The sequence below is a fragment of the Melanostigma gelatinosum genome (assembly GCF_949748355.1).
Source record: "Melanostigma gelatinosum genome assembly, chromosome: 1".
NCBI classification, from domain to species: domain Eukaryota; kingdom Metazoa; phylum Chordata; class Actinopteri; order Perciformes; family Zoarcidae; genus Melanostigma; species Melanostigma gelatinosum.
In genome coordinates, this window is record NC_136634.1 from 21,751,440 (window position 1) to 21,779,428 (window position 27,989).

General features: G+C 46.4%; 1 protein-coding gene across 1 annotated transcript; it reads left to right on the forward strand.

The window, feature by feature from the left end:
• The first annotated feature begins 3,126 nt into the window (after positions 1 to 3,126).
• lonp2 (lon peptidase 2, peroxisomal) lies at positions 3,127 to 27,878 on the forward strand. Its single transcript, XM_079269768.1, has 17 exons — positions 3,127 to 3,400; positions 7,364 to 7,499; positions 8,181 to 8,294; positions 13,570 to 13,701; positions 14,784 to 14,906; positions 14,996 to 15,159; positions 15,666 to 15,760; positions 18,743 to 18,861; positions 18,951 to 19,090; positions 21,201 to 21,342; positions 21,666 to 21,816; positions 22,559 to 22,685; positions 23,514 to 23,653; positions 24,474 to 24,559; positions 25,059 to 25,266; positions 25,369 to 25,559; positions 25,636 to 27,878. Exons 1-17 carry the CDS (start codon positions 3,168 to 3,170, stop codon positions 25,864 to 25,866), a joined length of 2,532 nt encoding a protein of 843 aa, XP_079125894.1. The 5' UTR covers positions 3,127 to 3,167; the 3' UTR covers positions 25,867 to 27,878.
• Positions 27,879 to 27,989: the final 111 nt, after the last annotated feature.

A 27,989-nucleotide genomic window follows, 5' to 3' on the forward strand; every position in this document is an offset into this window, starting at 1 on the left:
TATAGCTTCCAGATTTCTCTGAAGGGCCTTCAGTGCTTGTTCCCTGCAAGCCCAACGGGTATCTGACAGCCTCTTCAGCTCCACAATGTGTCCCTCTGGATGCAGTGATTGCTGCAATCTAACTAAAGCAGCATGGCGTTTTGAGGAGCCACTGCAAAAGGCATACAGCTTCTCCACAAGGCTGAAGAAGGTCACAAAGTGCTTATTCGATTTGGAGGCTTCAACCAGGACCAAGTTTAGGCAGTGTGCTTTGCAGTGCACATAGAGGGCCTTCTCATTGAGTGTGCGTATTCTGGCTTGAAGGCCTTTGTACATGCCACTCATGTTGGCTGCTCCATCGTAGCCCTGGCCATACATATTTTTGAGCTCCAGACCATTCCTCTGTAGAAGGGAGACTACAGTATTCTCCAACTCCTGGCCTGTTGTTGTATCAACGTTGCAAACTTCAAGAAACCTTTCCTTTATTTGCTTATGTACATATCGCACTACAAATGACACCTGTTCTTTGTGGGAAACATCAGTGGTCTCATCCACGAGAATCGAGTACATTTCAGCCTCTTGGATTTCTCTTTGGATCTCCCTCCTGATGTAGGTACCCAGTGCTGTGATCAGGTCATTTTGGCTTCTGTTTGACAGCATTGATACCTGGGGCCTTTTCTTGGTGACTTTCACTCTTTCAAGATTTTCTGTATGCACCTTCAGCACACTGTCATAGCGGGAAAAAAGATGAACGAGTTCCAGAAAGTTACCACGGTTGTGACTTGAGTTACTTTCATTATCACCTCGAAATGCTAGCCCCTGCCTTGCGAGATACACTGTCAGATCTATTAACCTGGTCAGTATCTCTCTGTTTGTTTGCCTCTCTCGCTCTCTGGCTTCCACTCCCTTTACATCTGATACTTCAAATGAAGTCTGGAGTGCCTTTTGTTTGTAATGGGTCCACCTCACCATGCTTGTCATGTGGACCTCTGTGACAGAGTGGTGCTTAATTTTTTCAAGAGCAGTATTCCATTTTCTGATCCCATTTCTCCATTCCTTTCTGCTTTTATATCTATCTTCAGGTAGAAAAAGCCGACAACTGAAACAATGCATTGAATCAGCACTTGGGGAATACTCCAGCCACACATTTCCAGAAAACCAATGCTTTTGGAATGACTGCCCCTCAGCATTTTTGGGAAAAAACATTTCTGGTAGACAGGGCCCTACACTGCAGCACATAGCAATGTAACTCTCATTGCACCTGATGTGAAATGCTTCAACATGGGACGGATCTGTAGGATATGGCATGGTGGCTATTTTTGAAATTGCATTCTCACTTTCATCAACCGCTCTTTCCTCCATATGCCCTTGCTGTGATGTAAAGGGAGCTGCGGTCACTTCACCCTCTTCTTCACTCATCTCCTCAGGCAAAACTGTTTCTGTTGCTGCCCCTGAACATAACTCAGTCCTACACTCTGTCTGTCCTTCCTCATCTGTGGTGGGCTCATCTGGACCAGGTAGGGTTTCTGATTCTCCCTCATTTGTTTTAATAGTTGATGGCCTGATCCAAGATAAAAGAGAGCTGCTACCCTGAGCTGCTTGCTGCTTTTCCCTGTCCTTCTGTTTTTGTAGTCTCTCTTTTCTTGGCAATATGCTGCAATTTTTTTTAAATGACATAAATCAATGTTGTGCATAATAATCAAGACATGACATATCTCTCTAAAGCTGACAACACAGTACACACCCATGTTTTTACTGTTTTCTGACAGTTGAAGCATAAGCAGCATTACACTAATAATACCCTATAGCCTACCACAATACCTCACCAGACTGTCATGTAGCTCAACTTAAGACCTACCTTTCTTTTTAATAATTAAAATAATTAATGTCTGCCTGCCTCTCTCCCCTCTCTCTTCATTAAACATGACAAACGTCAGTAAACAACTGGGCAAGGCTTTTAAATCATGGATTTCGTGAGGGTTTTTTTTGTTTGTTTTTTAGCAAACGTCGGACCAGTTGCGACGTAATGTTTTCAGCGGCGCTAATTGTTGTTGTTAATTTATCACCAAACAACGTCGGGGTATTGCACTGTCATTACCTGTCTGTCTGATGCTCCGGGTCAGAGAAGAAGTTGGCTTCAGCCGTTTAGCCTGACGCTCAGCACTGCACGCGCAGTAGGCAGTAAGTGAAGGAGGAGGAGGGAGGGAGGGGCGCGTGGGAGGCTTGTGGGCGCCGCGGTGCATGTCGGGGCGAAATTCTCACAAGAACTCAAATAAATGCCCCGTGAGATATCGAAACACATTTGGGGGAAATTGATGACAGAAAAAGTAATTTTTATTTTATTATATTTATAAAAAATTGGGCACCAGCAGAAAGGGCACTTTTCTCATCCAGGGCAAAAGGGCAGGTGCTTGAGCACCACTAGGGGTCTATCTGTGCACGTGCCTGACGTTGACCCATTACTTAAGTAAAAACAATTATCATCTGTGAAATGTACTTGTCGTAAAAGTACTCATTATGCAGCATATTGGACCCTGTGAGATTATATTATTGTATTATTATTATTGCTGTATTAACATGTAAGTAACATTGTAATGGTGAATCTGGTTGGGTGGAGCTAATTTAACGATTGGATATACTGTTGGCAGATAAGTTAAAGCTATAGCAATAAATCACATTTTATGAATTGGTATTTTATTTGAATCTGTAAAGTAGCAAGTTTCTCATCACTTGAAACAGATCAACATTAACTTTGCAGGCTATACAAACGATAGTAAAAAGATCAAAAAGCGGTGCTCATTGGAATCGATCACAATTTATTTTGCAGCGATAAAGTACAGTTTGTCCATGTGTGCTTGCCGTAGCCTATCCAGAACACACCAGAAGTAAAATGGGGCCAGAGTAAGAGCGGAAAAAATCCTAAATATTCCATTTCAGGGCAAAGAACGGTGCGAAAATGAACAAATGACAAAACAATATAATTTCAGAAACAATATCCCAAACCCCGTGGTTCGTTTACACTTGTGGTTAGCTTACTTATGTGTTCGGCTCGTCAGTGAGCATTTTATTTTGAAATCACGACTCGGAAGTCTTGTGTTTACTCATGTCCGGTCCATTTGACAGTCGTGCGTATCTGTTTGCAGGAGTTGTGTCATATACAGTGACCTGGTTTCAACAAACAACGGACAATGGCATCCGGCGACGGAATTCAGATACCGAGCCGTCTCCCGCTGCTGCTGAGCCATGAAGGGGTGCTCCTCCCGGGCTCCACCGTTAGGTTCACCGTGGACTCTCCGCGGAACATGCACCTGGTCAGCCAGCGGCTGTTGAAGGGGACTTCTCTGAAAAGCACAATCATAGGAGTAATCCCCAACACCAGAGACCCAGGACACGACACCGACGACCTACCCAACTTGCACAAGTAATACACATTTAACGTTCGCTAAATAAGGTATTCAAATGGGTGCTGATGTTTTGTAGGTGAGAAACATACCAGGTGACTGTGTACAGCAGGGGTGTCCAAACTTTTTTCACTGAGGGCCACATACAGAAAAATATACCAAGGGCTGGGCCACTCAGGTCCGATCGCCTCACCCCTAGTGTGTTAAAGTGAGCAAAATCAATCAAATTTGGTTCTCAATGTGCTTTTGTTCAGATTTAACAGAGATGTTTGCTCACGTATGTTGAGCCGAACAGACTCATTATTCAAATAGAAGGGAGTTGAGAACAGCTCGATGTCTCTCAATGAGAGAAACATATTGAAAGCCATGGCAGCTGGTGGAACATGTTCTAGGTAGGGCTGTGCCACATCCAATCAATTTCAGCAAACATCCCAGTATGATTTAATGCTAAATAAATGAAGGTATCAAACACGTATTGCTACTTTGCAGTTAAATATTTAACATTTATTCCAACATGAAAAAAAGCAGAAAATAACACTTTGACAAACACGTCAGGACATCTTATTTACAGCTAGTAGCTTCATGTACTGCTTCCCTTTCCTGCCAGTCTGCTGTCTGATTGTGAGGTCAGGCTGATCTGATATCAGCACTGCAGTTTCTCCTCAAAGTTCTCCTCTCAAACGGGTCTTGGAGGAGTAGTGCTCGCGCTGGAGCTCGCGCCCGCCTGTAGAGACTCGTCCGGACGGGAACGCGCAGCTTGGGGCAGAATCGATTCTGCTCCAAGCTGAATCTATTTGAGGGCGCTGATTGGCTAAATTGTATGTCACACATTTATATCTTTAATCAGCAATTGGCTAAACTGCTTCACTGCTCTTTTGGGCAGTTTCTCCAGCGCTGCTGAGACCTGCACACGCAGAGAGGACATGCAGGAAAAGCATATATTTACCGCAGATATCATATTTTACACATATTACTGGGTGATTCCATATTTCAAAAACACGAATATTGACAATTTGTATCGTTTATTATTGTTATTATTAATTTTATTTTATTTGTTGTGGCTCAAGGTGGGGCGGCGCCCTATCGCCCTCTATTGACCAGCCGCCACTAAGCACTGACTGAGTTCTGTCATGAGAGACGTTATCACGGACACGTATTTCCCCCTTTTAGCAGAAAGGTTGGCCTTTGGAAAAGCACATTTGACTTCGGACTGTGTGGGGAAGTGCGCAACATTGAAGTTGCGTAGAGTGCCCTCGTGCTCGAATTATGTTGACAGTTTTCACAACCGTGTTCATCACATCGCCGAGCTGGACTGTCTGAGCACAGAGGGCTTCTTGGTGGGTGATACGCTGCATTTTAACAGCCTCACCTCCGCTCTCTTGCGCTCGCCTTTCATAGCTGGAGCCCTATCTGTTGTAACTCCACACAGCTTGTCCCATCATGTCAATTGCATCTGACACAGCTTCAAACATGTCCTTACCTGTTGTTGTGCTCTTTAGACTCCTAAAATCAAGCAGCTCCGAATGCAGAAATGATCGTCAACTCCCCGCAAACAAATGAACAGCTGTGCGGTGTCTATTGCATCTGTGCTCTCATCATATGCAATGGAGTAAAAAGCAAAAGCACGAGCTTTATCTGACACTTGATGGTTTAGGTTAGCTGACAAGTCTTCGATTCGCCGCACAACTGTGTTTCTGGACACGCTAACGTTGTTGAATTCCTGCATTTATTCCGGGCACTTGCGACTTTAGTGAGGCACTGTTTTATGAAGTCACCATCTGAGAAAGGTTTCCCGTGGCGGGCAATGAGTTGAGCTACCTCGTGGCTGCTATTGTGACTTTTTCTTGTGTTTTGTTTGCACGGAAAAAAAATACTCTTAGTGAGCTAACTGCCATTTAACTTTCTGTTCTCGCTCGGCACCAGTGTAGGACGTGTCATCATCCGGGGCTAAACGTTTCTTTGATTGCTCTTATTTTCTGGAGAAGCTGCCTTGTTCAACACAGTATCTCCACCTAGTGGTGAAACTAAGAAGTACAATACAGTCAAGCGCAAGTTTCAAGTGTGGGCCATATTACATTATATTTTTAGAAGTTGCTGCGGGCCAATTAAAAATGGATACTTGGCCCGCGGGCCGTAGTTTGGACACCCCTGGTGTACAGGATCTCCAACCTGGGGGTCAGGACCCCTCCACGTAGACATACCTAAGGCTTAGGGGACAAGAGGGAGACATAGTTTGGCTCCCCAAAAGTATTTTATATTTTATAACCATGATGTAACAATGTGTCCCAGTTCAAAGTAGGCTACATGTAGCCTAGTTTCATAAGGTTATGTCTTTAGCTGGCCTTTCAGTGGCATGGCAGACTTTTTTATGTTTCTAAAAGTAATTTCATGTCATATTTAATCGAATAGGTATGTTTGTGTTATGCGCGGTTCATATTCTTCGACAGAAGTTGCAGTGTGTGATTTGTCCTCGAAAGGTCCACAGTGACTCCTCACAAATTGGATGAAGTTAGTTTCGTGTGGTTTGTCTCGCAAGCATTTCCAGGAAAACAATGTCCTCATTATAATGAGGACATTGTTTTCCTGGAAATGCTTGCGATTGGCTCACTCTATTTTAGCATGGCAGCAGTCTGACAAATTGGGAAATTGAGATGTGAAATGGCATACAGGTGCCAATTTTCCAAAACAAGTTGCTTTTTTTTTTTAGAGCACAAAGCTCTGGTTTTCCCCTCAATGTCTAAATTCATACTCTTTCCCATATCATCAATAATGAGGGTATAAAAGCACGTAAAATACATTTGTATGTATTCTTATCTGGCTGTCTGTCATTTTTAAAGACTGGGCAAATAATAGTCCTTTGTCGGGGAGTTTATGAATATCATAAGTGGATAAACACAAATGTCATGTTGATATAGTTATTTAAAAATTAGCCATGTCCAGTATTACATATATTTGTAGCGGCTGATGATTTTCTGCTGTACACAACTAACCTCCAGTGTTGAAGAGCTAAAATGTGATCGCAAAAAAAAAGGAAAGTCTACAGTTTAGCAGTGGCCCTGCAGCCAAGTGCAGAGAGGTGGACTTTAACCAGCTGTCTGCCAGGTCAGTCTGGTTACCAAGCAGCAATTGTTTGTCTCTGGACAGTTTGTCTCGCTTTCAACCACAGCTACTGGAAAAGTGTGCTAAACTTTGGGTTTGGCACCCAACTTTGGTATTTTAGCACTGCACTGTGGCCTCCCACTGCTCCTAAATGGCTTTTAATCGATTAAAGGCTCCAGGATGCAGAAGGTGGAACTTATAAACGAAAGGAACGGAGACAATCTGATGGCCCCTGTTCCTTGAGTTGTTGTGGTAAACCACAGCAATGTGGCATATATGTTAGGGGGAAAGAGAGATATAATGCTGGTTATCCAATCGTCTTTTCCCTTTAAGCGCTAGAAACGCTTCTACTCTGGTGGCTCCCACCTTACATACAATCCAGGAATTTATGTCCCAGCCACGGCAAGCCCATGATCAGAAACACTTCTTATATGTGTGTGGAAGGGGGTTGTTGAGTCAGGCACCATCGCCATAAGCTGCTGATCGGTGAATGGATGCGTAGCTAGAAGTAGCACAATGTCCTGCTGCACCTGCTCACTCACAGTCATATTTTAAGCTGCTGAGCATTGAAGAAACCATTGGAGCTGTCACACTAATAGATTTCTCAATTTTGTGTCAGTAAATTGTGGGGATCTCACATCTCAGGCTACCACATACTACAGCACACCTGCTGATTATAATAAAGTTGTTTGATCCGAAGCAGGAAGTCGTCGAGAGGTCCTGATCAGATCCACAGGGTGAAGACTGAATCCGAACAAACTTGAAACGATCATGGTCGATTATTGTTGATTTTGAGTTAAAGCTCTGGACAGGCCTCCTCCGGTGAGTTGTCTGTCATCACCCACCTCCTCTGTCTCACTCTCACTTTCTCTGTCTCTCTGTAGAATTGGTACAGCAGGGATAGCAGTGCAGGTGGTGGGCAGCAACTGGCCAAAGCCCCACTACACCCTCCTCATCACTGGATTGTGCCGCTTTAGCGTGTCAACTCTGCTGAAGGAGCGACCCTTTGTCCTGGCAGAGGTAACCTTTATTCAAAATCGGACAAGAGTTAATTTAATCAACAACCTCATCATCATTCTTGTGACGTCTCACGGTAAATGATTGAAACTGCCCTGTGGGGGGTCCTTGTGCAAATGTATGAGAGAAACAAGACAGGGACCCATTCATAGAGAAGTTGGTCCACAGTGGTACTTGAGGTCTCTAACCCAACAGGGAACCTATAATAAACTGACCAGTGCAACTTGTGTTAGCCAGTACTTAAAGGTGCCCTGTGGAGTTTTTGTGCGAGCAAAAACAGTTAATGTTTACATTTAGTGTTTTCTTTGGGCAGTACCGCTGCCGACTGTCCATCGGCAGAATGGTGTGAAGCCAGCAGCAGTGCGTCGTGTCACCCCCTTTTATGCACGTGTACGCGTCTTTGTGCGATTGCACAATACAACCAAAGCGGGGACCCATTTTGTAAAAAAAACAATACTCCACAGCAGCACCTGTGTTCAAAAGGTACCTTTAATCTACTGATATTGCTATTTCCAATGAAACCGTGACAAAAGGTGCATTCCTGACTGGGGGGCGTCCTTACTCGTAGCTTTATTTTTATTTTCCAGGATAGGACCAACACACCTGTCACTCAGTATTTAACACATGCAGATGTGGCGTGCATGATGTCAAAGTGTGCCTCTCTAATTGGAAAATGAATTTCAGGTGGAGCAGTTGGATAAACTGGAGCACTACACGACCCCAGTAACAGAGGGTGCCACGGCCAAAGGTGGAGAGCTGGGGGAGCTGTCCCACAAGTTCTACCAGGCTGCTGTACAGGTGTGTGTGTGTGTGTGTGTGTGTGTGTGTAAGAGAAAGAGAGGTTGTAAACGAGAAAAAAAAAAATCTCCAGATTACTTGACTAAGTTAAAGGATTTGGCTCAATCATGGTTGAAGGACCACACAATGTCCCACAAACATGTCCCAATTTACTGCTTGTTGTCCTGGACTTACAAAACAATATCTTCTTTATCGTGTTATTTTTATTTACCTTGTTTTTTTTGGCATACCAGAGGTAAGCAATGTGAAATAATTCAATAACATGTTATGACAATTACATAAAAAATGAAACAGAATAAATGACACGAAGAGAAGGAGCGTGTTGTCATTCATAGTTCATACACAGAATTTATATTACCGGTTCCACAGCTTTGCCTGTTGAACAAACCAGTTACAGAGGTACTTTCTACAGAGTCTTTTTTTCCAGATGAGATTCCTCAACCCAGAAATGATGGTTTCTGTTCAGATCCCATGTGGGTTTAGCAATGGTCCTAGATATAAAAGACCACTGGAAGGTTTGTCCTTCCGAGAACTCACCGCAGTGTGACATTTATTAAGAGAATGTGAAAGAATTCGGGTTGATTCCACATCCAGCTTCTGCAGTCGCATATGCGAGAACATGAAAAGCTTGTTTGCATGTACAGCGAATATTTCCTCTCCACTTGTATTCGAACACCCAGTGACCATAGTGCTTTTTGTCATTTGTTGTCGACATTACTGAACACATAATAAAACATACATTTAGTTGTCAGCCGGCCGTTTGAGGCGTTAAGTTCAACAAGCCGTGGATATTTTGTGTCAGAGCTTGACTGATAGTGCTGCTCGCACACTTAATGGTCGTGAAGTTGTTCTTGTTCCTGACTTACATCCGCGACTAATTGAGCCTCTTCCCTCCAGCATTACCACAGAAACAACTTGAAAGGATTAGTTGTTATCTCCGCCAGGAAGATCATGAGATTGGTGTGTGTGTGTGTGTGTGTGTGCTCGCATCCGTGTTTGTATTTGAGTGTGTGTACGTGCACGTCCGTGAGTGAGTGTGCAGGTCTGTGTCTGTCCACGGCTTATCTCTCATTCTGCTGCAGCAAACTGCACAATATTTTGGGTGGCCAGTTATGGCTGCGTGCTTGAAGGCCCTCTCCTGGTTACAGTGTTTCACACCTTCTTAAAACACCTTTTTATTGCCTGTTTTATTCTGCCATTGGCTGCCTGCCTACTCCTCACTAACTACTCTTAACTGGGGCCGCTAATGATAACACAGTGATTTACAACCCCGGGTATACATTACTCCACTGTATCTTTACATAGCAAATAGTGGTTTGCTGCTATAGTAATGTTCAGAATGTTAAATATGGCTCTTTTTTTAAAGTTGTCCTGTGGAGTTTCTTAAAGAGAAAGAAAAGTTATGTTTACATTCAGTGTTATTGTCACGGGAGTTCACAGATAGGACCCAAAAGCAAGACCACAGGAGACAGAAGTGAATGTTAATCAGCTTTTATTGATAGACAGGTGGGTGCAGGTGTGGAGCCCGTGGTCCGACACCCGAGTGGCAGATCGACGGTGTGAGTCCCGTGGCTCGACACCGGAGGCCTGGCAGCTTGACGGCGATTGTAGTCCGTTTAACCCCAGGCGGGTAGAGCGACAGCGTGAGGCCCGTGGCTCGACACTGGAGGGCTGGTGAGTTGACGGCGTGAAGTCCCGTGGCTCGATACTGGAGTCGACAGAGTGTAATCCGTAGACCACAAGGAGCAGACCGGCGGAGCGTATCCACAAACACAAGGAGGGCAGAGCGGCGGAGTGTAATCCACAGACACAAGGCGGGCAGAGGAGCCACGGGGTTTCAGCGGGAGAAGACGGTACGACCTGACACCCCCAGACTGCAGGGCCAGAGCTTATATAGTGGCAGGATACTCATTAAGGGGCCCTGAGTCTGGTGTGTCAGGCTGCAGGAGGTGATCAGCTTGAGTGTCCTCAGCCGTGCACGATTAAGGGTGCGGCCCTGGGAGGTGTCTGAAGGCAGAGGACAAACAGAGCACATGGTACACCACAACAGACAGGGGAATGACAGGACACATGAGGAGAGGAGATCAGGGGACACACACACCGGGTCAGACAGGGATCCTGGATCCTGACAGTACCCCCCCCTTAAGGAACGGATTCCAGACGTAACACAAGACACCACACAGGGCGGGTGGAGGGGGTCCGGAGGAGGGATGTCCCCACAGCTACAAGGCCGACTAGGGTGGGCGGCGGGGGTCCGGAGGAGGGGTGACAGGATCTGACCGGCCACGGGACCGCCGAAGAGCGTCGGCCACCGGTGCTCCGGCGGACGGCCGGGAGGGCAGAAGGGCTCCGGACACGGGTGCTCCGGCGGACGGCCGGGCGGGCGAAAGGGTTCTGGAGAATAGGATGCTGGTGCAGCAGTGGCAGGTACTGGAGGTCTCTGCTGCTCCGCGACGGCAGCGGGCACTGGAGGTCGCTGCTGCTCCGAGACGGCAGCGGGCACTGGAGGTCGCTGCTGCTCCGAGACGGCAGCGGGCACTGGAGGTCGCTGCTGCTCAGAGACGGCAGCGGGCACTGGAGGTTGCTGCCGCTCAGGGACGGCAACTGGAGGTCGTTGCGCCTCTGGGACGGCGGCCGGGTCTGGGAGAGCCTGCGGCACGGAGGCGGCGGCGGCCAGGTCCGGGGATAGCTGCGGCGCTGAGGCGGCGACAGGAACTGGAGTGGACTGCGGTGCTGAGGCGGCAGGACCTGGAGCGGGCTGCGGCGCTGAGGCGGCAGGAACTGAAGCGGGCTGCGGCGTAGAGGCGGCAGCAGCAGGAACTGGCGTAGAGGCGGCAGCGGCAGGAACTGGAGCTGGCGCTGCGGCGGCAGGAACTGGCGTAGAGGCGGTAGGAACTGGAGCTGCGGCGGCAGGAACTGGCGCTGCGGCGGCAGGAACTGGAGCTGGCCCTGCGGCGGCAGGAACTGGAGCTGCGGCGGCAGGAACTGGAGCTGCGGCGGCAGGAACTGGAGCTGCGGCGGCAGGAACTGGAGCTGCGGCGGCAGGAACTGGAGCTGCGGCGGCAGGAACTGGAGCTGCGGCGGCAGGAACTGGCGCTGGCCCTGCGGCGGCAGGAACTGGAGCTGCGGCGGCAGGAACTGGAGCTGGCCCTGCGGCGGCAGGAACTGGAGCTGCGGCGGCAGGAACTGGAGCTGCGGCGGCAGGAACTGGAGCTGCGGCGGCAGGAACTGGAGCTGGCCCTGCGGCGGCAGGAACCGGAGCTGGCCCTGCGGCGGCAGGAACCGGAGCTGGCCCTGCGGCGGCAGGACCAGAGAGCGGCTCTGGCTCCGCGGCCGCGAGGTCCGGGGATAGCTGCGGCTCCGAGACCACAGCTGGGACTGGAGGTCGCTGCTGCTCCGGGATGACAGCGGCGGGAACTGGAGGTCGCTGCTGCTCCGGGATGACAGCGGCGGGAACTGGAGGTCGCTGCTGCTCCGGGACGGCAGCGGCGGGAACTGGAGGTCGCTGCTGCTCCGGGACGGCAGCAGCGGGAGCTGGAGGTCGCTGCTGATCTGGGACGGCAGCGGCGGGAACTGGAGGTCGCTGCTGCTCTGGGACGGCAGCCGCGGGAGCTGGAGGTCGCTGCTGCACTGCGACGGCAGCGGCGGGACCTGGAGGTTGCTGCTGCTCCGGGACGGCAGCGGCGGGAACTGGAGGTCGCTGCTGCACTGCGACTGCGGCGGCCGGGACTGGAGGTCGCCACGGTATGGAGACAGCGGCGGCCGGGACTGGAGGTCGCCGCGGTACGGAGACGGCGGCGGCCGGGACTGGCGAAAGCTGTGCCGCAGAGGCGGTAGGAACCGGAGCTAGCTGCGGCGAAGAGGTGACAGGAACAGGAGCCGGCTGCAATGCAGTCTGACTACGGGGAGCCGGAGTCGACCGGGCCACTGAGTGTTCCGCTACCCTTGCATGGCTCAGTCTCCGGCTGAGAAGGCGCTTGACCATATACTCAGAGTTCCCCAGAGGGTCAAAAACTCTCATCAGAGCAGTCACAAAGTCCACATACCCCACAGTATTAGGCTGGTCGCTGCTCACTGTGTACATGGCCCAGTCCAAAGCCCTTCCCCGCAGTAAGCAGACCACGTAAGACACCTTGGACCTGTCTGAGGCGAAAGTCAGGGGCTGTCGGTCAAACACCCGTTGGCATAGCAACAGGAAGCCCTGACACTTCCCCAGTGTTCCATCATAGGGACCTGGAGGTGGCACGGGGGACTCCCGAACCGGCGGGGCGAGGACTGGAGAGGGGAGTGCAGGTGATGGGTCCGGTGCTGGAGCCGGCTGAAGCTGGCCTGTCCGAACCAGTCCCTGCAAGATGCGGCCAACTCCAGAGACCTCACCTGCCATGGATTGCAGGGCTTGACGCATCTCCATGAGCATCTGCTGGGGTGCCTCCAGCTGCGTGCTATGTCCGGCCAGCGTAGCTGCTCCTGTGGTTGCTGGGTCCATTATGGTCAGGTCGTTCTGTCACGGGAGTTCACAGATAGGACCCAAAAGCAAGACCACAGGAGACAGAAGTGAATGTTAATCAGCTTTTATTGATAGACAGGTGGGTGCAGGTGTGGAGCCCGTGGTCCGACACCCGAGTGGCAGATCGACGGTGTGAGTCCCGTGGCTCGACACCGGAGGCCTGGCAGCTTGACGGCGATTGTAGTCCGTTTAACCCCAGGCGGGTAGAGCGACAGCGTGAGGCCCGTGGCTCGACACTGGAGGGCTGGTGAGTTGACGGCGTGAAGTCCCGTGGCTCGATACTGGAGTCGACAGAGTGTAATCCGTAGACCACAAGGAGAGCAGACCGGCGGAGCGTATCCACAAACACAAGGAGGGCAGAGCGGCGGAGTGTAATCCACAGACACAAGGCGGGCAGAGGAGCCACGGGGTTTCAGCGGGAGAAGACGGTACGACCTGACACCCCCAGACTGCAGGGCCAGAGCTTATATAGTGGCAGGATACTCATTAAGGGGCCCTGAGTCTGGTGTGTCAGGCTGCAGGAGGTGATCAGCTTGAGTGTCCTCAGCCGTGCACGATTAAGGGTGCGGCCCTGGGAGGTGTCTGAAGGCAGAGGACAAACAGAGCACATGGTACACCACAACAGACAGGGGAATGACAGGACACATGAGGAGAGGAGATCAGGGGACACACACACCGGGTCAGACAGGGATCCTGGATCCTGACAGTTATTCACAATTTCAAATTGTGTGTGTGTGTGTGTGTGTGTGTGTGTGTGTGTGTGTGTAGTTGTTGGGTTTGTTGGACATGTCAGTTCCAGTGGTGGCGAAGTTCAGGCGTCTGCTGGACAGTCTGCCCAGGGAAACTCTACCTGATGTGGTAGCCTCCATGATCCGCACCTCAAACAAGGAAAAACTACAGGTGAGATGAACTGTTGGGTCTGTGTCACCCAACGTTTAAACTAATTACTTTAAAATAAAAGAAGAAACAGGATGTGGCATACGGTTGAAAAAGCCAATTATTTATATTATTTATTTATTTATTTAATGTTTATAATGTGATTACAGCATCTTACTCGGATGGAATATATTTGTAACTGTTTATGTTGTACTATTCACAGTGAAAATGTGTGCAATGTGCCACTTGTAATAGAGTTTACAAAGGGATTGCACCCCCGATTTTGCAGCTGCCATTTGCATGTATTTCAATTAAGTGATATGCATACATTTGGCGCAAAATTGGCCATTTTTCTATGCAAATGAGCCTCATAACAAAAACAGTCCAATTCACAAAGATCAGCTCGAATAGTGACGGTGTAATTATTGGCGTCTTCAGAAAGTTTGTGGTAACTGAAGTGCATTCATACGGTTTGTCGGGCACAGACTTTCTAGCGATCGCGGCAGCATTGAATGCTATCTTTTGTCTTTTTTCCCTCCTTTTCCTTTCTTTTGCTTCAAATCTTGTTCTTTTACAGTCTTATGTTGTAATTTGGAAAGCGCTGACAGACAGACTGGGATATGAAATCTAAAATAGGGTTTCTCTGTCAATTTAAATTCCTTGCCTGAATCTTTGAGGAGGGCCTCTGCCCCTCGTCGGTTAGGACCTGGGCCGTTGTTCTGCCTGCTGTGTTCTTGATGCTCAACAGACGTTTGCAATTATCCATGTGGCAAAGAAAAAATGTTGGAGAAAACGATCAAATTGCATCAGCTGCAAAACTGTATGGGCACTGTAATATTATCAGCACAGTTTTGTTTGTGAATCGGACCTTGAGATGGTTCTCTCTGAATTGGCCCCTTGGTGTGGCTGGGTTGGATCTGTAGGGGGGGAGGGGAGTATTGGAATATCTGCCACAGTCTTTTTTTTTAGCGCGACTACCGAATGGTGCCAGTGAGAAAAAACGTCAAATACTAGATACATCAGAGTGGGCTTATTAATGTAAATATTTTCCCTGAGGTGAATGCATTTTGAAATGAGGTTTTTGAATCTCCATGTGTGCTGGAAAGGTCCTGGATGCGCTGACCTTGGAGGAGCGATTTAAGAAAGCGCTGCCCATGTTGACCAGACAGATAGAGGGACTAACACTGCTGCAGAAAACCAGGAAAATAAATCCTGAAAAGGAGAAGAGGGTAACAAACGTTTGCATTTATCCTTTTCCTTTCAACCATTGTCTGTATTTATATGCCTGTTCACACCTCTCCGTGTCTCATCCGTTCAGGTGTTATCGGTGCGTAAAGGTGGAGCGCTCCCAGACCGGCGGTTCAACCTGGAAGAGGAAGCTGAGGATGAGGATGGCGATGACACTGCAGTCTTGGAAAAGAAGGTCCACGCGGCCAAGATGCCTGAAGCCGCTCTCAGAGTTTGCCTCAAAGAGCTCAAGAGGTGAACTCGCCCGGATAAACCCTGTCATTTGTGTTCTCTCAGTCCTAATCATCTGTCATCATGAAATGTGATTATTTAACATCTGCAGTTTAAAATGTTCCTTTATTTGCCGTGGCTGCTTTCTTGGTTTAAAAAAAGCTAATATTTTTGGTAAAAGTAATGGCACATGTTGATGGTGAACCAAGATCATGTACCAATGACTAGATTTCAAAAGAAAAAAAGCTGAATTATTTTGTTTTACTAAGAATCCAACGTTTTAAGGGGAGATGCGTCAGGTGATTAGTCCAAAATGTTATGTTTAAATATGCAAATGAGGCATTAACTTGCTATCTATCTATGCTAACTTTTGTTGAATTTAGGAGAAATCTTCAGACGCAAATAGACAAAGACCTAGATAAACACCTAAATGTCTTCTTTGGTTTTTTTGTTCTTTCCATTTGCCTGAGAGAAAACATGTTTTGGAAGCAAAATAGTCCAAAATCTCATTCATCTCATTCTGTTTTCAGATTGAAGAAGATGCCTCAGTCCATGCCTGAATTCTTTCTGACCAGAAACTACTTGGATTTGATGGTCGAGTTGCCGTGGAGCAAAAGCACCAAAGGTAAACAAAGCTGAAGGCGACCCTAAGCGGAGTCCAGGTCCACAAGCCACATAATGTCACATGCCTCAGATGAACACATAGCCAGCCTCATGTCTAAGTAATGCACTCAGTCTTGCATTTTCCTGGTTCGCTGCTTTTGCTTTGAAGCGTGTCTGCTGGAGCTCTCTGTCGTCTTTGGACTGACCAAATTACGGAATTCGATTTTTACAGATTTAAATATTAAACGCCAATTATTATGATCAAATAATTTAATTTCACGGCCAGTCAGCTGAAAGAAAGGATGAAACCGTTTTGTCACATTCGTTACTGAGGTTGCCTCTCATAATCATTCATACCCTTAACTCGGATTACTCCGATATATATCCACAGTGTAGTCATCTGTACTGAAACTCATCAATATTTGTATTCTGACGAGGCGTAATGTGAAAGATGTCTCTTGTGATGAACCCACAGGAAGTTGTCACTAGACTCTGTAGTTCAGCTCAGCTCGTCTTCTGGTTTAATGGCCGGTTACGGGATTGGCTGCTGCAGCGTGACATCACTTTACGTTTCTCCAAAGGTTGATTCTGTCTCATCTTTTCAGTTTATTTCGTTTTTTTGCCATCCCCAGCTGTCCCCACTCACTAGCCACATTCAACTGAATGGGAGGACTGGCTGACACCGCAAACCCTGATTCAGTGTGAAAGCAGCCGAAGGAGCGTTGCAGCTCATTTGTTTAGGTTTACCGGCTCACGACTTTTACTGTTTAGGCTCAGTCGCACCACTCTCATCCAATCTCAGTTTCCATCCACAGCTGTTTTCAGTCAAAAATACTGTGATTAACTCACTGCAGGTCGCCTGCTTAGCACCAAACAGCAGAGAGAGAGAGAAAGTCAAAGACAACTCGCTGGTGAACACAGTGTGGCATTTATCACGTAAAGAGTCAGCTGGTGGAGAGCAAACCAGAAGTGAAAGGAGAGGGAATATTAATGAAAAGGTGTACAGCCTCGCTGCGTAACCAATACCCTCTCGCCCGCCGCACGGAGCACTGGGAGACGGCTTGTTCAATAACCTCTGACCGTGGTAATCAAACGCACCCCCCAAAATCTACATGCAAGACCGTCCAGGTCTGCTTAGAGGAGCTACAACCAGGATAACTTAATACCACTAGCCCCCGTCGTATGTCTTATTTCAGACTGAAAACGTCGGCCTCTCCGACAGCCGGATATCAACGGGTTTAGGTGTGCGAGTGCGTGTGGGAGGACTGGAAGTACTCCAGGGTGGACCCGCTCTCTTGGGTCACCCCTGGAGGAGGAACCCTGTGTGTTTGGGAACCTCACTTGGTTTTTATTTAATTTAGGGCGGCTTCAGGACCCTGGCCCTAACACCCCTTTAATAATAAGTACCAATCTAAATCCCTATTGCTTCTCAATACACAACCGCTAGCGCTTAAACACTATCATCAACACTGCAACATCACATGTGATACATCAGCAGAGCTTCAACATCAACTCTCTTCCGAAGTCTAAGTCTACTCAAATACAAAAACAAAAATCTATTTTTCATAACAGAGCTGTGAAATCGGTCTGATCCAACTGAGTTAGTAAATCACATCCCTTATCTTATCGTTATGTTTTAACAGTAATAACATTTGAATTACGTCAAATGTAAGTTCTTACTGTCAGCCTTTCCCAGGGGAAGAGCACTCTTACCTTTAGGAGACCATATTCGGTAGACAATAGGTCCTTCTCCGATCATTCAACAAAGCAGTAGAAGCATTCATTACTTTCGACAGGTCAACTTTTAAGGTCCCGACAACTTCCCCCTTAACCCTTTTTTACTCAAACAGGGGTCTAATGGGAACATGTGATCTGATCGCTTGCCCCCCCCCCTCTTTATGACCTCGAGAACATGCACTCATTGTATTTTCCTGTGTCTCATGCTTTAAGGACACTCGCATGATTATACTTTGCTTAAGGATATAAAGACATACATTAAATCTAAAGTCATCCCTTGCCCTTCACACAACATGGGAATACATGTAACGATATCAGGGTCAGCCATATGCTCAAACTTTATGATGCCGCCATTACGTTCTTTCTTTGTTGGCTCTCGCCCCTCAGGCTGAGACGGTTCGTTTAGACTACAGAGGTCATCTGTAGTCCACACCAGCACTACAGTCTTCTCCTCTGTACAAGTATTTGTTCAAACATAGTTACATTAAATAGACTCATCGATTGATGTTTTTTCATTTTTTTTAATACCAAGATAGTAGCGTGTCTCGGACATTATTGGTGGATACCTCAACATTAAACTTATGTTGTTGTCAAAAACACAAATCCAACTGAAGCTAATCTTGATGGGTGTTTAACTGTTTGCTGACATATGATCCATACCAACTTAAAAGCTGATACAATGTCAGTGTTGCGTTTACAGCTTGTTCTGCTGCCCCTTCCTTGTCAAATCATTTCTGAATGCAGCTTTAGATGACGTACTATCAAAATGTCAAACCAAAGTTGTTTCCATCAAAAGTCCAAGGCAATAATATTTCCCCAACAGAAGCCACACAAAGATGTAATGTATCTGTGGTGGCCGACCACAATCTCAGAACATCAGCACCCCTGCAAATGGATTTCACAAACTGACAAAACAGCGCACGTGTGAGACCGCCTTGATTACAGATAACCTCAGATGAGTAGAGAATTGAGGGTTCATGTGTTTGCAGGGTCAGGAGTCAAAACCTAAAGTATGTCCTGCATCTAACAATTTTGGAGGATTGTGTGTCCTTTAGAACAAAACAAAACAAAGCTTGTTTCTACTCTCCTCTTCTTCCTCAAATGACACTCATCCCTCTTTCTCTACTCCCACCTCACTGTCTTTGTCACTGTCTTTACTGACGCAAATGTTTTCTCCCTCCCTCTGGGATCCATCCATCTCATCCAACACACCCACACACACACACACACACACACACACACACACACACACACACACACTCCTCAGACTGCCTGGACATCCAAGCTGCTCGCACTCTATTGGACAACGATCACTATGCCATGGACAAGCTGAAGAGACGCGTGCTGGAGTACCTGGCTGTTAGACAGCTGAAGGCTTCTTTGAAGGTGTGTCTTAGAAAGACAAAAAGTCAGGGATTTCTTTAATGTACCTCCATATTTATCTGTGAATTTCATGCTGCTGCTTTTGTCTTCAGGGACCCATCCTTTGCTTCGTGGGGCCCCCAGGAGTTGGGAAGACCAGTGTGGGACGCTCCATAGCCAGGACCCTGGGCAGAGAGTTCCACCGCATCGCTTTGGGAGGCGTCTGTGACCAGTCTGACATCCGTGGACACAGGTATCGTAAGATATCATCTCTACTGGAGAGTCTATAGCAGCAGTAGTAGTGGACGACACAGGTGTGGGTGAGGCCAGCATGATTACATATGAACATGTCAATTCAATAGACATTGAGTCCTGAGTTGTCTCAAAACCAGGAATTTAGAGATTCATGTTCTGAAAGCTGAATTTACTGTAGGTAGCGTGTAACTCTGTAATCTAGTTTCAGCAGACGGTCAGTGAAACGTTGGCGACAGCAGTTTGCCGCTGCAGTATGATGCTGTTGTTTGGATGGTGAGCTTAGACGGGCTCTGTGGACGTGTATTGGAGCACAGCGCTGTCTGCTGCTGAGTGGAACATGAGCGCTCATGATTAAAGTTTATTGATTACATTTCAAATATATATATTTTACTTAAAAGACTCGTATAGAGTGGTGCAGGAATGAGTCCAGACATCCGGGAATGAGTCTGCGTTTCTGCACAGCTGGGTCCCTCGTCTAAAGGTTTTTTAGATGCCTGAGAAGTGGTCTGTGGTTAACACAAGCTTTAGAGATTTGAATGTTTCGCTCTACAATATAAAATCCACCAGTAGATACCCCTCTCGTGAATTTTAAAGCTTTTACTTGTCTTTTTAAAAGGTGATCGCTAATAAGTGGCGAAATGAGACTGCAAAACTCCATCATGCTGACTAGTCCGCCTTAACGGCCTCGTTGGGTAGTTTATTTATGAGCTGACGTCGCTTTTTACCTCTGCAGATAGCATTCACCCTTCACGCCTTGGAAAAATCCCATTGGCTTTTCGTCGAGGGAACCTGTGGGATGCTAAAATCTGTCATCCCTGCACCACGCTATTGGAGAGGAGTAATGCAATATTTTATGGTGGAATTGCTAACAAGCTTACTTTTTCTAGACTCGTAACACAGCAACACACCGACATCAGACAATTAGCAACATAGTGAGTTATCTGCTCAAAACCACATTAATACCAACACAACAATTATTCAAAGTACAAAAAACACTTTCTCTATCAGTAACTCTATCGAAACGTGGCCGACCCGACTCAATATCCTCAAAATCCTTCTTTCAAAACACAAGCACGTGCTTTCAAACCAAGCGGTATAATAGTCAATCACAACGCATACTAACAGTAGACGGCCTCATACAACAGACAATATGTTTCCTTTTACTGTAAAGCACTCAAAGGTGTGCATATCTGGCAACATACTGTCTCAAAGTAAGTGAGTCATTTTTACGTTATAGAATGTAAATAATCATAAACGGCAATGCTGCAGTAAAAGCTGCATCAGCAACATGAAATTGCTGCCAGTGATGAACAAAAGGTTCAAATGAAATACTCAAATGAAGGAAAAAAAACCAACAATCCACAGTTCATGTTGTCACCACGTCACATCGCATGCCCTCCCTTCTCTCACTGCCCACCCCTGGTGTTCTCTTTTACACAATCAATTACCGTATCAATGATGCCGTAAGCTCAGATGGGCGTCGTCTGTTTCGGTGAAAGGTACAACAGTCTTAATCTTTGGGGAATTGAATGAATTTTAATTCGACAACCGTAAAGTTACGCTTTACAAAATCATCACATCATACATTCAGTAAAGTTTATTGCAACACAAACAACTACATCATGATTGACTGGAGTTTATTGATTGACTCACGCTTGCACAGAATCCTTCGTAACCCGAGTCAGTCAAAAGTCAGATCACGCAGCTCGCCTTTGATCCGCCTGTTTACAGCCTGAGTCCGGAATGAGTGTTATCTCGATCAAAACTCACACACACACACACACACACTCATCTCAGGTTGCAGAGCTGGTCCTGGTGTTTTAAAGAACAGGACAGAGTTGAGTTCTTAAGAGCCGGATGAGAAACGCGTGTCTTGCTAACCACCAGCAGGAGAGTAAGGGATGAATGTTTTATTTTAGGTAGACCGCTCCGCTTGTTTGGTTCATACCCTTTATTTGAACCCGAGAAATTGCACACTTCACGCTTTCATCTTGCAGGTTCCTGACACGTGCATGTGTCAGCATGTCAATGTGGCGTGATCAAATATGAATGTCAAGGTTCTCTGTTTTACAGCAGCGCAGTTTCAAAATCATTCTTCTTTTCTCCAGACGCACATATGTAGGGAGCATGCCCGGCCGCATTGTCAACGGTTTGAAGACGGTTGGCGTAAATAATCCTGTGATCCTGCTGGATGAGGTGGACAAGCTGGGGAAGAGCCTGCAAGGAGACCCGGCGGCTGCACTGCTGGAGGTCAGCTCTGTTTTCCAGGATGCTGTGCAGTTGTATCTAGGGGAGTGGATTTGAGTCCCGATCCTCTTCCATTAGTATCAGATGCCTTCTCTGTTTTTGGACTTCCTGCCTTAATATTTACATGCTTTCAACTTAATCTGCCGGTAGACCTTAGCCTTTGCTAAAATTGCTTCTTCACCAAGTTTTAAACAGTTTTTTTTCATTTAAAGTTTGTGTTCCGCTGTTTGTTCTGTGAACCAACCAGGTAGTTGAGATGAATTAAATGAAGTTTGACTAATCACTAAAAACACACACAATGAAACAGTCTCTCTATATTCCCTTAGGTCCTGGACCCAGAGCAGAACCACAGCTTCACAGACCATTACCTCAATGTGGCCTTTGACCTCTCCCAAGTGCTCTTCATTGCCACTGCAAACACCACGGCGACCATTCCCCCTGCCCTGCTGGACAGGATGGAGGTGCTGCAGGTACCAGGTGAGTTCAGGTGCAAAGAGTCTCAATTTCATATCGAAGCCAAACTCTTGTTGTGGTGACAAAGCAATTCCCAAACTGAGTGCATCTGTATTATTGAGGTTTGTGCAGTGTAGTCAGGGAGGAGACAAACAAACTGTCGATGATAATTCGCATTACAACCTATAGTTGGGTACAGATGTTTCCTTTGAAATGCATGCTGCATTGTTTTTGTTACTCTGTATTACACACTGTCACACACTGTCTCTGTTAGCTGATAGATGTGCACCTCCCAAGCTTGACCGTACATTCGTTCATACGTTCATTTTTCATGCACAGTGTAAAGACAGGGATGACACAGAAATAAGGAATGTAGAAACAACTAAATAGACAAAACAGAACACGCAAACGACAACAAAACCTCAAAAAACAGCAGGAGCAGTTTGCATGTAGAAAGACAACTCAATCTGATAAAATCTTCGGGCACAAGATTGTAGTTCGAGGGGAAACAGTATTGATTTAAAAGGTCATTTGAGCACATTAAATATTCAGCAAATGAAGTATCATAGTAGTACTGCGCATGGGTTCAAAATGAGTATAAACCCTTTTGTGGCTCCAAGCTGTCTGAAGCCTGCTCCTCATCTCCGCTTGAGGCTGCGGAATTCCGAATCCCGCTGTGGCATAAGTTGTCTTTTATTGTGATTAGATAGTATGAGCTCCAGCTTTGAGGGAAGGCTTTATCGACGTGTGCGCTCTCGTGTTTCAGGCTACACTCAGGAGGAGAAGGTGGAGATCGCTCACCGTCATCTGATCCCAAACCAGCTGGAGCAGCACGGGTTAACGCCTCAACAGCTGCATATACCACAGGACAGCACACAGGACATAATCAGCAGGTACACGCAAACATTCGTAAAAAAAACATACGGAGTGAAAAAAGGAAACTAGCTTAATTTAAAGGAACTTTCACTTTATCTTGATTTTGGCGGCCCCTGTGGACGAGAGCGGCAGTGTTTCTGAGCACCAGATTCCCTTTAAAATGAGAAAACCTCTCGTTTTATTGCAGCAGTCTGCTCCATGACAGGTGCCGTGTGTAATGAGCGGTCATCAGAAGATGTCGAGTGGTTTGACGGCTATTTGTTTGGAATGATGAGCAGTGATCGGACCTTTTGATCAGATGGAATATCTCTCAACCACATCGTAACCTTTAATAGTAATATGTATAATTACAACCTACCTACACACCAGCCTGATCAAACTGTCTGGCATGTTCCAAAAATATATCGGCAAACATGGAGCTGCTGATACACGGGCTCTCAGTGGTTTCAGATGGCCGGCAGTGTGCTGCCTCTGAACAACATCCGCATCACTCCAGGCTGGTAACTATAGAAACGGCCAACAGCATGCATCTGTGGTGCTCATCCTTAGAGGCATGCTCCTAATTTTACCGGCTTTATATCTTCAGAAACCACAAGAAACAGATGAGTTCCATGAGATTTGGGGTTAAGTCAAAGTGAACAAAAGCGTCCTCACATATAGTGTGAGATGGTATTTTTTGTCAGGACTCCAGGCATTTAAGACTTTGATGATTTGTTCTTTCATAATGCAGTGTGTGTGTGTGTGTGTGTGTGTGTGTGTGTGTGTGTGTGTGTGTGTGTGTGTGTGTGTGTGTGTGTGTGTGTGTGTGTGTGTGTGTGTGTGTGTGTGCGCGCTTGTTATTTTAGTTACACCCGTGAGGCGGGTGTGCGCTCCCTGGAGAGGAAGTTTGGGGCGATCTGCCGAGCGGTGGCCGTGAAAATTGCCGAAGGTCACAGAGTCACCGCGGCGGATGCTTCGACCTCCGAGCGTCCGGCGCTGCAGGGGGGTAAGAACCCGGCCTCTCCTTTCTGTCTGCGTCTCAACGGGACGTTTTGGATCGGCGGGAGGCACAGGGTCAAATCCTTTAGTCGCAATAATATACACTAATCTGCTAACATGTGTACATACTTCCAAAAAAAATACAGTTTATTAACTTTTGTAAGTACTTTGAAATGTCAGCTTATTGGATCAATAAAAAACGCTGCCTCACCCAACTGGTAGCGTTGGACCGGTGTGAAAATGTTCAAACTGGTTTGACATGGAACCAAACAGTGAAAACATCTTACCCTTCATGAGTAAAGGACAGATAGATAAAGAAAAAAGCAGTCTGTACTCTCAGTGATGAGGAGAGCTCTAGTTCGGTACCTCGGCTGTCGGGGCAACGGAGTAACAGCTTCGGCAAGTCGTTTTGTACCGCTTTGTAGAAAGCCCTCGGTGTTGCCAGGTAACTGATGTCAGGGACATGCAGTACAAACATGCGTGTGTGTGTGTGTGTGTGTGTGTGTGTAACACGGTTGCAGCTTCTGTCTCTCTGAGGCCTGACCCATAGTTCTGTTTCTCTGTACAATATGTCAGATGTGTGGACAGGTCCAGCATGCAGTGTGTTTGTATGCATTTTAGTTTTGGGATTATTCCTCACACTCTGCAGCCACTTGATTTCCACAAACATAGATTTGTTTTTTTTTCCTTCTAATCTGGTGTTTGTCGCTCCAAAATGTGATGGAAATTTGTCTTCATCAGATTTAGTTCTGCTGCATCATGAATTGGTTGTATGACATAATATCAGTTCTTCTCAAAAGGATTCAATTCATTTCATGTGTGCTCAGACAAGGCCGCCCCCCCAGAGATGCCCATAGTGATCGACCACGTGGCCCTAAAGGACATCCTGGGTCCTCCTCTGTTTGAAATGGAGGTAAGCAACGCACCGACAGGGGTCCGCTATTACAGAGAGCTGTGCAGAATTTACTATGTCTTTCTTCACTGGCTGTCTGAACACATTCATGTGAAGGCAACCTGTGAATATGTCTCAGAGCTCCACAGCAGCTGCCGTACACAAAGTCAGAATAATGCAGCAGGTACTTGAGATGTCCTCGTACAGTATCATGTGAAACACGACGCAGCTTGTCGGTGTTTTCGTTCTGTTTCTCCCCTTAGTTTCCTTTTCAATTTGTCTTCTCACTTGTCTTTGTTCTCCTCCCTCTACACTCCTTCACACCTTTTCATCTCACCCGCTCTCTCCCGTCTTCGCGATTACATCATGTTGGCCTTTTGTTTCACATTTATTCCCGAATGTTATGAAGATTACAATCTCTCCTTGAATTCTTTGTTTTTTTCTTCTGATTATTCCACCAACTACAGCTTCACAGATGCTTTGTGTGTGTGTGTGTGTGTGTGTGTGTGTGTGTTGGAAGGTGTCTGAGAGGCTCACCCTGCCAGGTGTGGCTGTGGGTCTGGCCTGGACCCCCCTCGGTGGGGAGATTCTGTTTGTGGAGGCCAGTCGGACGGAGGGAGAAGGTCAGCTCACTCTGACCGGACAGCTTGGAGACGTTATGAAAGAATCCGCCCATCTGGCCATCAGCTGGCTCAGAGCGAACGCTAAAACCTACCAGCTCACCAACAGTGAGTTCACACAGATATATAAACTGTACACGCCGGCAGGGAAACAGTGAAATAGGCTCGTTAACATGCATTTGAACACGACATTTGTGTGGGTTTGAACAGTGGGGGGCGGTCCAGACCCGCTTGAAGGGACAGACATCCACCTCCACTTCCCAGCTGGAGCCGTCACCAAGGACGGCCCCTCTGCAGGTGTTACCATAGTAACCTGCCTAGCCTCGCTCTTTAGCGGCCGATTGGTCAGATCAGACGTTGCCATGACAGGAGAGATCACGCTGAGAGGGCTGGTGCTGCCGGTGAGTGACACATGTTGATAATAATAACACACGTTTCATTCAGTTTTAACAGACTGGATTGGTCTGTTTTCCTCAGGTGGGCGGTATTAAGGACAAGGTCCTGGCGGCCCACCGGGCCGGAGTGAAGCGCGTCATCCTCCCGAAACGCAACCAGAAGGACCTGGAGGAGCTTCCAGCCAACGTCACGGCCGACCTGGACTTTGTCATAGCCGCAAACCTGGACGAGGTGCTGAACGCCGCCTTTGATGGAGGGTTTCCAGGGATAGCCAGCAGCCACACCCAGCCTCAACTGACCAGCAAACTGTAGGCCACCGATGACAACACACACACACACACACACACGGTAACAATGTAAAGTGAAGGATGTGTTCCTCAATAGACATAACAGAGGAGAATGGGTCATCAGCTTGGACATCTTGGGGTCTGATGTCTTTTGAAATTGAAAAGATAATTTGAGATAAATGAAGCCACAATCTCTCTGTTGAGAGCTTATAGTGGTCTGGCCTCTTTGTTGATCACATATTGGCAGTGAAGCCATTCAGAGTGTTGTCATGTTGGTGCCTCTTGGGGTTCAGCCTTCCATTTTCTAGACTTAGTGAATGCGATGGTGGAAAATGATGAAATGTGTTCAGGCGACTAATTTCCCTGACATTGATACGGAAGTTTAAACTTAGACGAGTCGAAAAAGAAAACAGTATATACGTGTACATGTGTATAAGAGCCATTTGAAATTGTTAATCACATTTTTCAATAAACAGAACTGATTTTAAATGTCCCCGCTTTTCGCCTTAGAGAACAAGGCAGAACAAGGCAGGGTGGATGTGAGTCAGGAGCGGCTGATGATTCAGATCAGAGCGGCAGGCCTGTTGGGTGGGTGTTTACCTTGAAAATGCAGATTTTTAAAGATGTTAGCTGTGGAAATCTTACAACAAATAACAACGAAAGACCAGTTTGATCAATACAGAATGTATCAGATACCAGACTGATGCAAATCCAAAATGAAATTTTTTTTTCTGGCTGAATTAATCAGACCCATTTAATGTCTGGAGTCCTGTGCATCATGTGTGCCAAGCAGACATTGTGTGTCGAGGGTTAACATAAAACAAAAGGTCAGACTGATCGTAACTGAATACATCAATGATATACATTGCTCGTTAAAAATGACTTGTAAAAGCTGCTTTTATTTTGTCTTTAACCTCGATGTCGACGACGATAAGTTCTTTTGATTTTTCAACTCCTGAAAAGCGGCCACGCCATGAAGAAAGTACCTTTTCGGTGCTCGGGCACTTCTATATTTATGTATCTGGATTGCCTTTCAACCTACAAACTGTGAAATAAAGCAACACAATCACTTTTTTGTGGGCTGCTTGGATCAGAATGTGATTCAACAAGCCATTCAGATTTGTATATATTTATATATAGATATGCAAAATGTATTTTTTCAATCAACTGAATGGAGGTAAAGGATAAAGCTTTTAACTATAAATGTATTGATGTATTTAGTTACTGTTTTGACTGATTTTAGGGCTGAATAACAGTGAGTTGCATCAATATTTTAAACAAAGATTGTTGACTTTATCTTACATCATCTATCTAACTCCCAGTACTGTGTGCAGACAGTATACCCTGCAGATAAGAACACAGCACAGAGGTCAGTGTCAGGCTGAAGACTGTCACCACAATTGTGTTTCCTACTGAGGTGCTGACTAAAGAATGGGTTAAAAAAAACTATTGCTGTTATATAAAAGATGAGTGGTGTCATTTTAATTTTAGAAAAGACTGATCTGATTTAATACTAACCATGATGCACTTCTGTTCCTCTAAATAACCAATTAAGAGCTGAATTAAAGATGCTTGAAATAGGGTTACAAAAGGGTTTTTGTATGTTCCCGTCCTTCAGTGAGGGATAAAATAACTACCGGTAGTTGGCTAACAATTAGTAGCTTATTTGTAGTTTATTCAGCTGTATCCCAGCTGAATTCAATATGAAGCAGAAAAATAAAAGTATTTTCAACTCTGTGCCACAGATGTCATATTTTTCTCTCTCCCCTGTAGCGATGTAATCTGAAACACCAGCGTGCACTGTCCATGAAATGAGTAATGCAGGTCCTGCAGAACAGTTTGCACAGACACGTATAAGAGCAAAGAGCATCAAAAGAGTTCTGTGGGACAGATGGGACACAGCATATGTGTGTCAATTCTAGAAATATTCTCTTTTGCAAGAAAATAAGCAAATATCAGCTGTGACATTTTATAGCAATGTGAAGAATTGGGGATTGTATTGTGAATTTGTCAAATGATAAAACAAATAAAGAAAATGTATCGCATGCAGCTCCTTACGTGTATTTGTCTCTTTGTTACGTTGATGAGTAGCAAAACAAACAAAATATACATCCAACTTGCAATAACAGATTCTGGCCACTTGGGGGC

Coding starts and splice junctions, on each gene's coding strand:
- lonp2 (XM_079269768.1), top strand. CDS start 3,168: ATGGCATCCGGCGACGGAATTCAGATACCGAGCCGTCTCCCGCTGCTG. Junction 19,091..21,200: donor TCTGACATCCGTGGACACAG/GTATCGTAAGAT, acceptor TCTTTTCTCCAG/ACGCACATATGTAGGGAGCA. Junction 24,560..25,058: donor CTCCTCTGTTTGAAATGGAG/GTAAGCAACGCA, acceptor GTGTGTTGGAAG/GTGTCTGAGAGGCTCACCCT.